Genomic DNA, 13,506 nt, shown 5'->3' on the forward strand with positions numbered 1-13,506 from the left:
CAGGATCTCTGAAGGAAGAATCTGGTCCTATGAAAGAACATTGCCATTCTTGAGCACTTTTGGGGAGCAATTTATTAATGTACCTTCGTAGGGTCCTTCAGGGCTTTCATTGGCTTGCTCTTCCCAAATATTTTAGTGTGACTACATTTAACTCAGAGTTTCATCTGTAGTCTTTATCTGCCAGAGGAGACCAGCCCCTGCAGTGTTCCTGTCTGGCTGCTTTTTGTTTCACCAAAGCTCTTGGTCCTGTAAACCAGCTTCGTTTTTTCAGAACTCAGACCATAGTGAAGCAGGATTTGCTGTTGCCTTTCTCTGGTATGTTCAAATCTCTATGGGATGCAGCATTTTAATTATTCCCTGTCACACCCCTGAGGTTCAAGAACCTATGAGGCTCTCGAGACATCTCGGCTATCCCTCTGCTGCTACCAAACATGCTTTGAATCTCTAACAATGTCAGGATTCCCTGACAGATAACATGCACCATACTGGTAGAGGGGGAAGACGGATGTATAGGAGGAAAGGAAATCATCTGAGTCTGTCAGTCTGCAGAAATTTACTGACTGCATTTCCAGTTGCTTCAAAATGTTGCTGAAAAGCTGATGCAACAGTATGTGCAGTGAAAGGAAAACAGGAATTTTCTGTAAGGACTTGAGTGTCTTCCTATGCAATGAGCCTGTGCTCTCCTCTCTCTCACATTACCTGCTCTGTTGTTCTGCTCTTCTCTTGTCTTACAGAGTGTCTGTTTGCAGCCCCTTATGCTGCCAGAGCTGGTGTCTGTTTCCTAATTTAGTACATGAGGGCTGCTCCTGCAGCATCTTCTGAGTGTTGTGTGCTGCGAAAAGCAGTGAAGGGCAGAGCAGGCAGTGTGGGTGATTTCAGCTGAGCATTCTCAAGTCTTACATCTGCACTTTGTTATAATGCATTTGTCTTTCTTAAAGTAACAACTTCCAATTACTGCCACTTGAAGCCTTAGTTCTTGTACAGCATCTGACACATTCAGGATTGAGGGCTGCCCTGGGGATCTCAGCAGATAATTACTTTTTGATAATTAAATATAGTGTGTTTGATTCCTATATGTGCATGTGACATAAAAATAAGAACTTGAGCTGGTTTCTTACAAACCATACTTGAGACATTGGATTTCCCTTCTTCCTCCTATCAGACATGTAGATTGCCAGGTGGCTGCCACACCACACCCCGATCAGCTCCAGCTGGCACAGGAAAGTTGTTCTGTATGTGTGGGCACGTTACACAAAGTTGCTTTCCACAGTGATACCTGCTTGTTGTTCAGGAATAAATGGTTCAGTGGCTGCCTTTCCATCTTGAAGCTTGCTTGCTTTAATTAGTGGTCTGAGTTAACCTCATAGAACACACTGGAATTAACATCCCGTTTCTTCTGGTTTCAAGTTGTTTCTCTGTTGTTGCAGGTGAATTACAGAAAGTGACTCCCAAAGCATCTCGGCTGTATGAACTCTTGAGCTGTCAAGAGACTGAGAGGCTTATGAAGAGGCTCTGCCAGGCAAAACAGTGCTTAGCAAAGACACCGAGGAGAAGGGAAAAGGAGAAAGGGAGGGAGAAAGAGCTGAAACACTAACAAACCATGGTAGGTGCTTGTCATCTGTCATAGGGTCACAATAAAAATACTCTCCACTGACAGCCCTGCATGGGGCCTGATAAAACCACAGCAAGGGGATTTTCAGACCTAGCACTGGGTTAGAGATGGTGCTGCATGCCCTGAGCAAAGCAAGTGAGGTTTGATATATTTTCAGCCTCTTAAAACCAGAGTTGCCTTGTGAGCCTGCATTACATGAATTATTAAATATGAACAAAGGGGAGGCTTGTAAGGTATTCTAATAAAAATGGCATTAGCAAGCAGAATGCATGACCTTGAACTTGCAGATTGAATAACCAAATGCTGATATTCCACCCCTTCCTCAAAAAATCAAATGTTGATTATTCTTATTGTGTGTATGTGATTGAATGTGGTTCTGTGCACACTTTGTTAGTGGTGTAGATGATGTGTGCAGTCAGCTATACTTGGTCCATATTGTTTAAGTGAGAAGTTATTTTTAAACTGCTGGTATTGACTGCAAATAGAGAATGCCTGTTTGATTTGTAAGTGCAAGTATAAAGCATCATGATGGTTAGATTCTGAAGATGTGTTCACAAAAGGCCATAAACCTAGCCAGTCCCTGGAAAACATCTGCCAAGTTTAAGCATATTTGTCCTCTCTGGTTATTACTGAATGGATATGGGGATACAATACAGGTTAAATGCAGTTCTCTAACGTTTGTGTAGCTGACTGCTGCTGATAGGGTGTATTTATATTTATTATTATTTTTTAAATTATTAAATCCAGCTTGTCACTATTCACTGCTGAACTGCAGCTTATTTCCTAATCCATGTTGAGGATAAGCCACAAGAGGGACCTCCTGGAAACATTTTGCAACCTATGAGAGCACTGGGGATAATACCAGACCCCAACTGATAAGTTTCTTTAACTACCTGAATTGTCCATCTGGGTTAGGGCACAGAGGTTAGGAAAGGAATTGTCATGTCAACCCTTGATGGAGAGGACATAGTGAATGCAATGAGCCAGGACACCAGGACCAGTTCCTTAACAAGGATTCAACCCAGAGGCCTCTGAGTTCCTTCAAAGGCCCTTTTTGTCCCTCAGAAGCTGCAAGGCCATGAAACAGGGGTGAAAATGAAACCTACTTAAGGTATTTCATGTGTAGGAGGAACGGAGTTTTTTGGTTGATGATTCCAAGTTCTGGGAGACTTTCAGTACTGACTGATGTGTCTGTAGAGAGCAAGACATAGAGCTGCTCTTGCCAGAGGTCTGTGCTGTGATTGCAGCTGGTCCAGGTCACTGTTTAGATTAAATAAGTCTCATCTGGGTAGTGTGTGACAAACCATAGCTCCCTAGCACAAGTTACTCAGCCACTGAAATTTACCTTAACAGTATTAGTCAGGACTTTGAGTTTCACTGCCAACTCATTTGCTGGCACTCCTGTTCTTTTTAAAGAAATTATTTCTGTCTTTTCCTACCCTAAGTTTATGTTTCTCCTCATCTTCCTTCATGCTTTTGTAAATACCTGTGCAGTATGCTTAGCCTCTTGTGGCAGCTTGTACTGCCTATGATTTCATCTGCAGCAATGACAAAACCATAAGGCTGTGTAATTGTCTTGTCCCAGGGTGTGTTGCCTTTGTCTCTAGCATAAATTGCAGAGTCTAGACTTCTGCAGACACATGGGGTGGGTGGGGAAATGTACCTCTAAAGCACAATTTATCCCATCCTAAAGTAGACATGAACATAAACTCTGCCCCAGGTGTGCCTGTTCCTCCTACTGGCCAAGAAAAGGATTCTACAAGAACTGAATTTAAGCATCAAATATTAGGTGCCAAAAAACCCTCTCAAGGTCTTACATGTTTTACCAGCTTAATGGTGATTTTATACTATTATTTGTCTTATTTCTTTTTGAAATTTATTTAAATAAAGATAAGAAATCACTCCTGCATGATGATAAACAATTGTCATCATAAAACACTTTCCCACATCTGGCAGGGAGGATTCCCATTCAGGAAATGTCTTTCTGTTGACAACTCAGTGACTTTGTTCTTTTTTTCCCCCCCTTTCCCACTCCACACAGAGATCTATCCGATCTTTTGCTAACGATGACCGCCACGTTATGGTGAAACATTCAACCATTTATCCATCTCCAGAGGAACTTGAAGCTGTCCAGAACATGGTATCAACAGTAGAATGTGCCCTTAAACATGTCTCTGATTGGATGGATGAAAAGAACAAGTCTACAAAAAGTGAGGGTGATGTGGAAGCAAAGGAGGAAGCAGAAAGCAATGCCAAGTGAGTGAGTTGAGCCTCATAATGTGTTACTGTCCTGCTCTGAATGGTTCCTTTCCTTCGAAGTAAGAGTCCTGGTGTTACTTGATTCTGCTGCATACAAACATCCATAGGAGGAAGTGGATGTATTTGGACTTCCTGAGGTGGGAAAATGTAAGGTGAGTGCAGGGAATAGTAATAAGCCCAATGTGGACAACAGTTGCTCTCTATTTTCCTGTGATGTGACATTGCATTTAGCAGGCAACTTCTGCATTCAAATGAATTGCAAATTAGTGATTCAATTAATTGATTTTTTTTTTCCAAAGGAGCTCCTTGCATAAACAGTCTGTGGTTTTCAGTGATATGCCACACTCATCAGTCCCATCCATTTTTCTCTTCACTGTGACAGGGCAATTCAAGTACTATGAATGTGTGAAAATAGTTTTAATTACTCCAAATTGCTTTGTTTCTAGGGATCAAGGTGGTCGGACATTGTGTGGTGTTATGAGAATTGGCTTGGTGGCAAAGGGCTTGCTGATAAAAGATGATATGGATCTGGAGCTGGTTCTCATGTGCAAAGAAAAACCCACAAAGACCTTGTTATGTATAGTCAAAGACAATCTCCCCGCTCAAATACAGGTGAGTTAATTTAGGATACTCCTCTAACAATGGCTGTTAGAGCTGCATGGTGTGCTTGGGTAAAGGCTGGGATTTGTTTCAGATATGTGCTGTACATTAAAGAAATACACTTTGAACCTAGGTGTGACATGTTTAACGTGGTGACATGAAGTGGCTATTCACAAAATTTAATATCTTGTTCCTGTTGTTGCCTAATCCCTATTTGTGATGTCATTTTTCCTATGATGACAGCTAACCTTTCTGTGTGGTAACTAACTCAGCTGATTTTTGCTTTCTGGTAACCACTAACGTGAGCTAAATCATAGTCCCAGAATCTTCCCTGCTCAAGCATGTCAATCAGTCTGTATTGTTGTTCCTCTGTTCCCCTGCCTGAACCTTCAGTTCTACATTGCAGCTGCTTTGCTTTGCTTGGGCTGTTCCAAGATAAATGCCTCTTGACTTCTGAAGTGAGAACAAAGTCACTTTAGGTGGTAATTCATTTTAGCTCACGTTAATAATGAGCTCATAATTATTTTTATTTCATAGCAATTTAATTCTGATGTTGCCATTCAGCAGGAAGCACTTACAGTAATGTGGGTGTCTCTAAAGCAGCTAGTAGGGATAATACCTCTTCAAGATTTCTGTGTCTGAATAATCAGTCCAGCTTCCAGACTGGCATACCCTGTAGTCAAGAAAATGTGCCCTAAAGTATTCCACTGCAAGTGCCTCTCTCCAAACTATTTCCAAACTTGATCTGCTTTTCTCCTGATCTGCTTTTCCGCCTTGCATTTATTTCCACACAAACAGTGTGTGTTTTACCATTCTCAGCAGCTGTTTGTTCTCACTGTTCATTTGTTCACATGAAGGGCTTGTTCTAATGTGTGGAAAGGGAGTGAGAGAGATGGACAGACAAGCTGGAGAAAATCAGACAAATGAGCACCTAGAAAACCACATAATTAAAATTATCTGGTTTGGAAAAAGTCAAGACCAAATGCAGGTGTCAGTTTTAAGACATTAATGGTTATTTGTCAAGGGTCTGCAATTCAGTACCTCACATTGCTCCCAAAGGTAGGATGGGAAGTAATTGTAGTAAAGGGCAATTTTATTGCAAAATAGGTAATCTAAACTCTGTGTGTGGCTAATAATTGGCCTAGACTGAGGAGAGGTGGTGACATCCCTGGTGCAGGGGCATCCAAAGGCTGTTGAGAGTTGAATTTGCTCATTCTTCATGGCAGGGAGATGGACTAGGATCTGTCATCCATTTGGACTGACAGTTATGGCTGTGTTGGTCATATTGCCCATGAGAGCTTTTACATTTCAAGGCAGCATTGCCAGAGAAGTGTGTACATATTAAGAACAAAACTTTGTGGTGGTATTTTGCACACTAACAGCTGTGAAAGTCAGCTTATGTCTTCATTTAAAAACGTAAAAAAGAGAAGTGATGACATAGTGGTACTACTTAGAATTCTCATTAAATTTGCTGCAGACCTTCTCTTAAGCATGTTGCTGGGGTTTCTGTTTTTAATGAGGGAGGCAAGGCCCTGTTTGTTACTGCAGTGTCTTGTAGGCTTCTCATTAGTTGAGTCATATGCATATACAGAGATTCTGCAGTTTTTCAGGTGATTGGGAGATTCTTGAAATCTTTCTTGGTGACTTTCAGAAACTTACAGAAGAGAAGTATCTCGTGGAGGAGCATGTAAATGAGGCAGCTATTATTATTCGTAACACAAAGGAGCCCAAGCTAACTTTGAAGGTGATACTTACATCCCCTCTCATTCGAGATGAAGCAGAGAAGAAGGAAGGAGGTACCCAGAGCATTTTAACTTGTTTTAAGACTGTTCTATCTAAATGCCCTGACTGTGCAGCACAGGGTTAACTTGGAAGCAGGTTTTTAATTGTGTACCATGTACTAACTAGACTGGCTATTGCCACATTAGGTTGCACTATTTTTGCTTTAAAAAAGAAAACAGTCTCCTAAATGTTCATGGTAATGTGCACAGTTTTCATTTGCAAGCAATATTGCTACAGTGTTAACTTTGTTATACAATGAGATCTTAGTTCTCCTTTCTTTCAGACTTGCTAGTTAATTCTTGAGCACCCCAGCGCTGCACAGTCTTGTTTTCCAATTAAGTCAGTCAAGTGGGATTGGTTTGTAATATCTTGGAAGAACTCATAAAATTGTTTCTCTTTTTACATTAAGAAAAAAAAAACTCTCCTGCAAAGCTTGCAAGTACGTAATCCTGGCCCTTGATTTTTATTAATTGATGATACATATGTGTATGCTTCTAGCATTAAGAATTTCCTAACTGGGATACAGCTGAAGTGCAGTGCTGTAATGCAGCACTCTTGCTTCTGAACGGAACATTGTACCTCATGTCCTTAGAGCAAAATAGCTATAGACAACTCTAATGTAGTTTCTTTCTGTTCCTTCTCCCTAACTGGTGATATCCAATACAGTTATGTGCCCCTTGTTAAAGAAATGTTGACTGAAGAATCAAGGAGGTTGGAAACAAACCAGAGAAACAGAGAAGAGCAAATGTAGCCATACTTTAATTTTAAAAATCTTGTCAGTAATTTCTGCTTCTGCTTCCAAAACCTATCCCTAGAAACTTTGCCACTGGATGATGTCAGACCTTTGACCAACTGGCCACTCTCTGTCATGACAACTGAGGCAGCTGGGCCCATGTGGGCTAGGGAACTCCCTGTCGCTCTCTTCCCATTTCTAGACTCGCCACAAGTCCTTTGCTTCCTCCCTCTCCCACATGAAATACAGACACCACCAGAAATGTTGGTCAGTTTCTCTTCACATCTGTTGGAGGCAATGGCAGGAAGGGTCCCTTTTCCAATGCAATGGAACACCAGCAGCAGTTGGATGCGGAAAAATCTTACAAAAGAGATGAATGGCAAAGGTTTCCTAGTTGCAATGTCTGTTTATTCTCAAATTAGTGACCAGGGTCTTTTGCAAGATCATTAAAAATAAATTGCACGTTTCTTCAGTTGTTCTTGAACTTGCCATGCAATGTGAGATCAGCCCTGTAGTTGTTGCAGCTGTAACATGTTTGTGAGAAAGAGCACGGAGTGCAGAACAAACTCTGATGGTCAAGGATATGTGAGATTCTCACAAGGGGATGCAGTTTTGCTCAAGGGCTTTCATCCAAGTATTTTCTTGCAAAAAGTGATGCTGTTGTGGCAGTAAACTCTAGGACTCCTGAGTTCATCTCAAACTCACCAAGGATTTGAATTTTTATGCTTTCTTATATTTAAAATATAGATGTTCCGTTTTCAGTATCTTAAAATATATTAAAAAATCTGTAGTAATTTTTTCTAAAATTTAAAACTGTTTTACTGCCTTTCTTAGAGGTGTTATGCTGTCACTTCTGAGCAGCTGATGAGGACAATTAACAGGGTAATGGATCTTGTTTTAAAGCCCAAGTTCTTTGACACTGATTCATCTCAACTGAACAGAGATATTTATCATACTCCTTTTCAAAGGGATGTAAAACATTATGCAGATGTCACCAAGTGAAATGAAAGGTGGGAAGGATACTTTTTTCTGTAACATTTCTGACCATACTTGGGTCACTTTCACTTAGATTCAGACCAAAAAAATTTGCATAGCCACTGTCAAGGGAAAATACACTGAAACTGAGAAACTGGTGAAACCACCTTGATGCCCAGAGACAGTACTGCCCTTTTTTTCAGTCCTCCTGAATACTGCTAACTAAATGTAAATACACTTCCTGCGTTAAAAACTGGTTTGAGTTTATTGCAGACATCTTTTGAATGAAGGAACTCAAAGTGCTTGTAACTTTGCCTTTCATCTTTACATGTAAGATAGGCCCTTGGGTTCCGGGCGCTGCCGCCGGTTTGTCCCGGAGCCGCTCCCTGGGAGCAGAGCCTGCACAGAACTGACCAAGGTTTCGGCTGGGGTGTGATTAGCACTAATCTGTCCTCTAACCAAACCGGCAAGGTTAGGCGCAACGGACCTGGTTACCAGTGCTCCCATTTGTTCTGTAGGAATGCTGTGTGTGCCTTCATGCCCTGATGTCAGAATGTATCGAAAAACATTCCTGGATTTCTCTTCAGTCCCCACCTCTTTGGAAAAGTGTTCATGTTTAAGATGTGGTGTTTGTCCTATTTGTTTTTGCTGCTTGCTGGCAAAAATAAATACTGGGCCAGTGTGTGCGTGCATTTCAGTGTCTCTCACAAATGGCTCTACCCATAAAGCTCTGCTTTCTCATGTTGAGTTGAGAAGTCAAACATCTGAAATTCCTGCATTTTGCATCAGTTAAAATTTAAAACTGAAGAAACTGATTTTTTTCTTTTGTCATAGCATCAAATATAAATTGGGCTTTCCACACCAGAACCTTGTAGTATGCAATTCAGTTGCTGTTACAGAGTGAACAGTAACAACAAGCTTACCTAATAATAAACAAGGTAATTAACCAAAGTGGGGCTGAAATCCCCCTGGCTCCTTGAGCACCTGCTGCACAAGCAGCCTGCCTGCACTGCTGCCTTTGCAGAGCAGGCACAGCCAGGGGTGCTACAAGGGTGCCAAGAGACAGCCCTGGATTTTTACCTGTTCTCTGTGAAGAAGAGAGCACTTCTCATGTGGCTGGCTGCAAATGAGTGATGTTGGCAGCTCCTGTGTGGAGAGAATACAAACAGCAAGTGGAGAGAGAATTGCTAAAGGATTGGTTCTGTGTTGCATAGTCTGAGCTAATGTCAGGGCTTTATTATTGACTGGGTATTAAGCTCCTTGTATCACTGCCCTTGTTAAAACCACAAGGAAAAAAGTAAAGCTTTGCAATCACATTTGAAAAATTTGATTGGGTCTCACTTTCCTGACTGGCAGAGCATGAAGAAACATGCCATTCTCCTGAGGGTGTTGAAAGGGAGCCTGCTGCAAGCTGCTCGCCCTCTACACTGCCTGTTCTCTTCATCTTTCTGTTTAATAGAAACTTGCACCCCAAAGCTGGCTGACTGTAACATCTGTGAAAGGTGCTCAGGACACCAGTACTGAATTTGCAATTGGCAAAAATATCCAAGGTATCTAATTCACACCTTTGGAAGCAGCCTTATTCCAGTACGAAGAAGTCATTTTTTAACTTGCTGAAAGCAAATAAGATCTTAGGAGAATGGAAAAACCTTTTCATTCAGCCATTTAGCCAAGGACATGTTTTCTTTTTGGTTTGTGGTTCAAAGGAAAAAATTACTTATTTTGTCAATGGCTGCAACATACTTTAGCAAAGCCTTGTATGATGCTAAGCAGAAGTCCTGAGGCATTGATAGATCCAGTTTGTTCCCAAAAAGTAGTGATTTTGCAGTCAGTCACCTTTGCCATTTCTAATGTTTTAAAATAAGATTCTGATCATTCATTGACAGTGGTTGTTTTATACAATACATGAGCTTTAAGCAGATGTTTATATTGTCCACAATTAAGTTTTCTGACAGATCTGCATAGATGTACGTTTAGTCCTTGTGTGCCACAAAACATTACTCTTGAAAATAATGAATCTGCAAAGGAAATCTAGAAGCAAATCTTGTGTTCCAAAGTGACCTTCCTGCCCACAGAAATCCAGCATTTTGAGACTTTGCAGCTTTTATTTGGAACAGGCAAGAGGAGTGATTAATCCCAATGTTGTAGTAATGTTGATGAGGGCATTAAGAAACAATGCAAATATCTGCTGTGAAGTTCATTTGGGCTAGAAAATAAGCTTATAGCACTTAAATCTTCTGCTGACAGCAGAGCCAGGAGGTGTGAATTGCAACTGTGAACTGTCAGGCAAGATACCTTGATCTGTTCAGGTTTACACTGTTTTTGGCTTTGGGCTCTTTTATCCATCATAACATAATGTGCTTTTACCAGAGTAACCTTCCATTGAATGACACAGGAGGAGAAGCAACTTTAACAGTAAAGATGCACTTGCACTTCCAACAAATACTATCCAGAGTAACCTATGAAATTGTACTTTGAGATGCTACTAGTAAAATGTATTACAAATTGATTGTACTTTTTCTCCTAAGTTGTCCTCATACCTTAAGTGTCTTGCTGGATTTTGCTTGTCTAGCATAGTCTTCAGTTTGGAATGGATATTGTATTTCATTCAGCCCTGCACAGGTCTCTCTCACAAGACCTGGATAATTTACCATTAGGAATAATGGAAAGACTGAATTTCCAAATTAGTTATTCAGAAATAAAAAAGTGTGTGTGCATAGGAAAATAACACATTCAAGGTTTTAGTTGAGCCATGGATTCATTTAGGTCTTCCAATATGTTTTAATATCAGCTAAAAGCTGGAGTCTCTTTAACCTGATTTTGCAGATATAGAAAATCTGTCATTTGTGCAGGGTTTCCAGAGAATATGGGTGCTAATAACTCCTTAGGTTTAAAAAAAAAAATAGGGAAGGAAAGCACTGATGTATAACGTCCTTCAATACTGAATTGGATTTGACTGCTAAAAGAGTTTATTGCATGCTGGATTAAAAAAAAAACAAAACAGAAAGGGGAAAAAAAAAAGTGTAAACCTGCACAGAAGATACCAGTGTCTTGTCTCTCAAATCCTTCTTTGAACTTCCTCTGTTGATTTGGGGAAGAGAGGATTTTTACAAGAGGGGACTACCTCTGGAATATGTTAATGATCTCAAATTTACCAAACTTACTTCTTTCATATTTTCTTTTTAAATGAGAGACTGATGAAACTAAAATACTGTACTAGCATTGCTTGTATATTTCTTACCTTTAATTATATTGGCCAGTACTGCTCATGCAATAACATTTCAAATATATTAAATGTTTTTCTTTGGAATTCCCAACAATTACATGGAAGTAACTTCACTTTTTACTTATTACAAGGGGTTTTTTTATACCACACTACCCCAAAGAAAGTCTTCCTCTTGTCAAAAGAAGCTTGTCTCTCTGAAATTCTGTGCCATTTTTGTGCACTTGGAATAAAAGTCGCAAAGAAGGGAAAGGGGGGGAAAAAAGCCCAATACAACAACAAAAAAGGTGCTATATAGCTATTTTCTGCCTTGAAATGTGTTCTACATTTTTAATAAGATCCCAGATTGTCTGTAGCAGTGGCCATCTTTATTATTACTATTATTTTACAAGGAGTGAATGCCTTTGCTTCTGTTGCACACGTGCACATTTACTACCTTTAATGGCTTGTTTAAATTAAATAACAGTACACTTAAATTCTGGGAGTCTTATTATCTCATTGAGATGCTGCCTCTCTTTTTGTATTGTGACAGAAACCCCTTGGTCAAATTGTATCTGTCTCTTTTTATCCCATTTTTACCAGTAGACAATGTTGCGATGAAAGATCCTCCGGACTTATTGGACAGGCAGAAATGCCTGGAGGCCTTGGCGTCTCTGCGGCACGCCAAATGGTTTCAGGTTGGCTCTTTGTTCTTACCTTGTTGTTATTGTAGCCTTACCAGGTTTAATTTGAGACAGTTTTAATTTTAATGCCTCTTTAATTTCTGACTAGTCCCTAACAGAGCAAAGGTCTAGAGTTCCGAACTCAGTGCTGTACTGTGCAAGGGTAAATGTGGCAGGTAGACAGCCAGCTGGTCTAGAGTTGTCATGAGGCTACAAAAGCAATCTTGAAGTTTTGCTTCCATTTTCATACGTCTCTCTAAATTGAAGTACTTCATAAAACTGTTTTTATTTTGCATGAAGCTGATTAAACATTAAGTAATAATAATTTTTTAAAAAGGGATCTATCCCAGGACTCTGTGCATTTAAAAAAAAAAAAAAAAGCAAAATTGCAGGCCAGGTTTTTGCAGGTGTATTGGAATCATTTTGTTTGTTCTAGGCCAGGGCAAATGGACTAAAATCATGTGTAATTGTCCTTCGTATTCTGCGGGATTTGTGCAACAGAGTCCCCACATGGGCACCCCTGAAAGGATGGGTAAGTACAGAAAGAGTTCAAGGCCACTTGGTCAGGCCCCACATCTTCTGAGAACTGTAGCAGTGTCTGGACTGGAGGACACAGTGCACTGTGTGGAACTCCTCCTTACACCCCCCCTTCCTGTTACTCCCCACTAACTGCTACCTGTGTGGAGAAGTGCTTGCAGGAAGGAGAACAAGAGTATTTGTTCAGTGTGTAAGATGTACAGATACCATGAAAAGAGATATAATGTGGGGCCTTGCACATCCTCTTGGATCTGCAGTAGAATCCCACTTCCAAGTTTAGTTTCTCAAAAACATCCTGCTACTGTAACAGTGCTGCTCCTACCAGAGGATCCTGTTTCATGTTAATGGGTATGGAGAAGCCCAAATGCTCTGTATATCCAGAGAACACTTTGTAGGTTGGGGGAGGAAGTGTTTTCTCTCACCTAGAACTGACACTGCTTTGAGAGGAGAAGATTCAGGTGACTTGGCTTTTGAAGTCTTCTCCTTTTAGACTTCCTGGCTAGTTAATGGAGAGCAGGTGGTTTACTCCAAAGGTGAGAGCAGGGAACAAACACATGGACAGCGAGCTGTCCTCCAGGATGTTCTTCTGTCACTTAGACCTGTAGTGGATTAAAAATGAAGTCAGATGATGTGAATACCCTTCCCTTCTACCCCTCCATATTTAACTACAGTTACCTTTACCCTTGTGTCCTTACTAATCATAATTTAATGTCTTCTAGCCACTCGAGCTTATATGTGAAAAATCTATAGGTACTTGTAATAGACCTTTGGGCGCTGGGGAAGCACTGCGACGAGTGATGGAGTGTTTGGCATCTGGAATCCTGCTTCCTGGTAAGGGGCAAAATTAACTTCAGGAACACAAGAGGTTGTTTAGGCAGTCTAATGTTTTGCTTTTGCTGTGTGATTAGATGGAAAATGCCTAACCTGCAGTGGAGCTAAAAGAACAGTTCCTTGTTTAAAATTAAAAGGGGGAGAAAAAAAAAAAAAGGAAGTTGCAGAGTTGCAGTTGAGTACTTCCAATGTAGTAGGAATCAATGGGAAATACTAGGTTTCATTATAAATTAACCCCTACCTCGGTGAGAGGCTGCAAACAAATAAACAAGCCTAACCACTATCTGCTTTC

At 40.5% G+C, this 13,506-nt stretch overlaps 1 protein-coding gene across 3 annotated transcripts in view; it reads left to right on the plus strand.

Moving 5' to 3' along the window:
- The window catches only part of STRBP (spermatid perinuclear RNA binding protein), a 46,717-nt gene that overhangs the window by 21,221 nt on the left and 11,990 nt on the right, over nt 1-13,506 (plus strand). For 2 of the 3 annotated variants that reach the window (XM_030460970.1, XM_030460969.1), the window contains exons 2-8: nt 1,428-1,603; nt 3,654-3,868; nt 4,318-4,483; nt 6,123-6,267; nt 11,767-11,861; nt 12,283-12,378; nt 13,103-13,214. In XM_030460970.1, coding sequence (XP_030316830.1) covers nt 1,601-1,603; nt 3,654-3,868; nt 4,318-4,483; nt 6,123-6,267; nt 11,767-11,861; nt 12,283-12,378; nt 13,103-13,214 — 832 coding nt within the window. In that variant the 5' untranslated portion in view covers nt 1,428-1,600. The remainder of the gene's footprint in view (nt 1-1,427; nt 1,604-3,653; nt 3,869-4,317; nt 4,484-6,122; nt 6,268-11,766; nt 11,862-12,282; nt 12,379-13,102; nt 13,215-13,506) is intronic. The other variant, XM_030460971.1, reaches the window with a different exon arrangement.

The sequence above is a fragment of the Calypte anna genome, chromosome 17 (genome assembly GCF_003957555.1).
Source record: "Calypte anna isolate BGI_N300 chromosome 17, bCalAnn1_v1.p, whole genome shotgun sequence".
NCBI lineage: Eukaryota > Metazoa > Chordata > Aves > Apodiformes > Trochilidae > Calypte > Calypte anna.